Raw genomic sequence first — 2,526 nt, 5'->3', positions numbered from 1 at the left:
AGTGATAGCTATGTAGCAGCCAGGACATCCTGAGGCTTATTCAAGTTAGAAAGTGGCAGAATTGGCCAGGTGCAGAGGCTCATTCCTGTAATCCCAGCACTTTGGGAGGCCGAGGTGGGAGGATCACAAGGTCAAGAGATCGAGACCATTCTGGCCAACTTGGTGAAACCCCGTCTCTACTAAAAGTACAAAAATTAGCTGGGTGTGGTGACACTCACCTGTAGTTCCAGCTACTCGGGAGGCTGAGGCAGGAGAATTGCTTGAACCCGGGAGGCAGAGGGTGTAGTGAGCTGAGATCCCGCCACCGCACTACAGCCTGGCGACAGAGACTCTGTCTCAAAAAAAAAAAAGTGGCAGAATTTCAACAAAATATTGAAGAAGAATACAAAATGAATCTGTAGTCAAAGGTAAAAGAAAATGAAAGGAGTTGAACACGAAAGGTCTCCATTTGGTTGTCGATATCAGGAAACACTACTGAAAATGATGAAATTGTATCACTTCAATCCTGAGTGAAATACACATGAATTTTGGGAACAACTTACTCCAGAGAGAATCCCACCTTCAACCTAATGGGAAGGAAGTAGGAAGTAATTCCACCACTGAGTAAAAGTTAAAAGCCTCAAAGTTTTACTTTGCTTTTACTGTGGGTTTTGGCTTGAGGATCTCAGCATAAAAGCAGCTCTCTGTCTCTTTGACAGGCAAAAACTCAACTAAGAAGAACAATGACATACAGAGAGAACTATAAAACTAAACACAAAGGAAAGCTGTATCAATTGCAAGTGGCTACATGTTTTGCTGAGGCTCAACTCTGGTTTTGCCAGGCCAGGTCTCAGGACCTCAGCATCACCTCCTGCCTCAGCCTGGTTGTTACCATTTCTTCTGGGAGGCTTCTGCTTCCTAGACCTTGAGAAGGTCTGGCAGACACAGCTTAGGAAACTGCCAAAGCAGAGTGGTGGTGATGCCAAGGATGTCACTGCAGGAGAAGAGGGCCTGGGCTTCTGAGCCACCAAGAGCTCACAGGACTGGATCTGACATTCCTGATGCATCACACTGGAACCCTCTTCCTGCAGACACTGTAATCTGTCCTGTAAGTAAAAGAAAGAAATTAAAAAGCCCTCAAAGACAATAACCATGTGCATAAAGATAAAAGGACATGACTCTCTGAGCCAAGCCTTTTTTTTTTTTTTTTTTTTAAACGGAGTCTAGCTCTGTCGCCCTGGCTTGAGTGCAGTGGCATGGTCTCGGCTCACTGCAAGCTCTGCCTCCCGGGTTCACACCATTCTCCTGCCTCAGCCTCCCGAGTAGCTGGGGCTACAGGTGCCCGCCACCACGCCCAGCTAATTTTTTGTATTTTTAGTAGAGACGGGGTTTCACCATATTAGCCAAGATGGTCTCGATCTCCTGACCTCGTGATCCACCCGCCTCGGCCTCCCAAAGTGCTGGGATTACAGGCGTGAGCCACCGTGCCCGGCCGCCAATTCTTTTATGTTCTATCTGGGACCAATGATCCCAGTTTGTTTCTCAAGCTCCTTACCCCCAATTCTTCCTACTCCAGGTGAAGAGCTGTCATTATTTTTCCTACGGAAGAGTGACAATCCCAGGATTTTGCCACCCCTACCTCCTGGAGAAGGTCAGGAGTATCTTCCTGGGCACTGAGTAGAGTTGGCTTTTTGTCTACAGCCTCATCTTCTTCACTTTGTAGTGGTGTTGAAGGTGTTGGAAGAACAGGGGAGCACTGGGGCCTCCATTTTCTCCTTCTTCCTTCTTTTTGTCCTTGTGGCCTTCTTATAATGCCTATACTTTTTGAGGAGTGGGTCTAGCTTTCTCCTCTGGACTGGAAGCATGCCGGGATCATGTGAAACCTCAGCCACATGACTCTTATGTGTCCTCTCCAATGGTTCTTTTGATGATTTCACACTTCTTTCCAGAGGGTCTTTTTCCCATAGATGAAATCACTCTTCTGTATCCTGAGCATCTGCTGATGTGCTCAAGTCATCGAGAACATGTCTTGGGATAGAGATTGGAGATTCTCTATCTCTGTCATTGATGGATTTTTTTTTTGACCCACTATGGTGACCCCAGCCAGCTTTGCAGGAACAAGGAGCTCACAACACAAGGACCAAGAGTCAAATGCTGAAGAAAGTAGTTAGTATAGTGAATCTTTCAAGTGATGTATCCTTAGCTATCATAGATACGAAAGACGTACTGATCTCAGATTTCTCCTCTGGATTTACTAAAGGAATTCAATTACCTCCGGAAAAAGAGTCCTCAGGTTGTTCTTCTTGGCCTGAGAGATTTCGCATTTCCTAAAAAGAGAAAGAAAGTCATTGAAGTACTTGCTTCATGGACAATGGAGTTCCTTCTAGTCACACATAACCACAGTTCACAAAAACCTTACCAAACATCATAAATTCCTAGGTAATAATTATATTTAACAGCTTATCAGAATGTGTATCAGAATTATCCAGGGTGTTTGTGAAAATACTCATTTATAAGCTGTACCCCAGACCTACTTAGAATCTCGAA

At 45.0% G+C, this 2,526-nt stretch overlaps 1 protein-coding gene across 1 annotated transcript; it reads right to left on the bottom strand.

The window, feature by feature from the left end:
- Positions 1-710: 710 nt before the first annotated feature.
- Positions 711-2,267, bottom strand: LOC100607666. Its single transcript, XM_030801800.1, is given in 3 exon segments — positions 711-1,085; positions 1,619-1,738; positions 1,740-2,267. Coding segments are annotated over 3 exon segments (600 nt in total). The 5' UTR covers positions 1,845-2,267.
- Positions 2,268-2,526: the final 259 nt, after the last annotated feature.

Source organism: Nomascus leucogenys, chromosome 21 (assembly GCF_006542625.1).
Source record: "Nomascus leucogenys isolate Asia chromosome 21, Asia_NLE_v1, whole genome shotgun sequence".
NCBI classification, from domain to species: domain Eukaryota; kingdom Metazoa; phylum Chordata; class Mammalia; order Primates; family Hylobatidae; genus Nomascus; species Nomascus leucogenys.
Note: the sequence above shows the minus strand (reverse complement) of the source record. Positions and strands in the feature narration are given on the sequence as shown.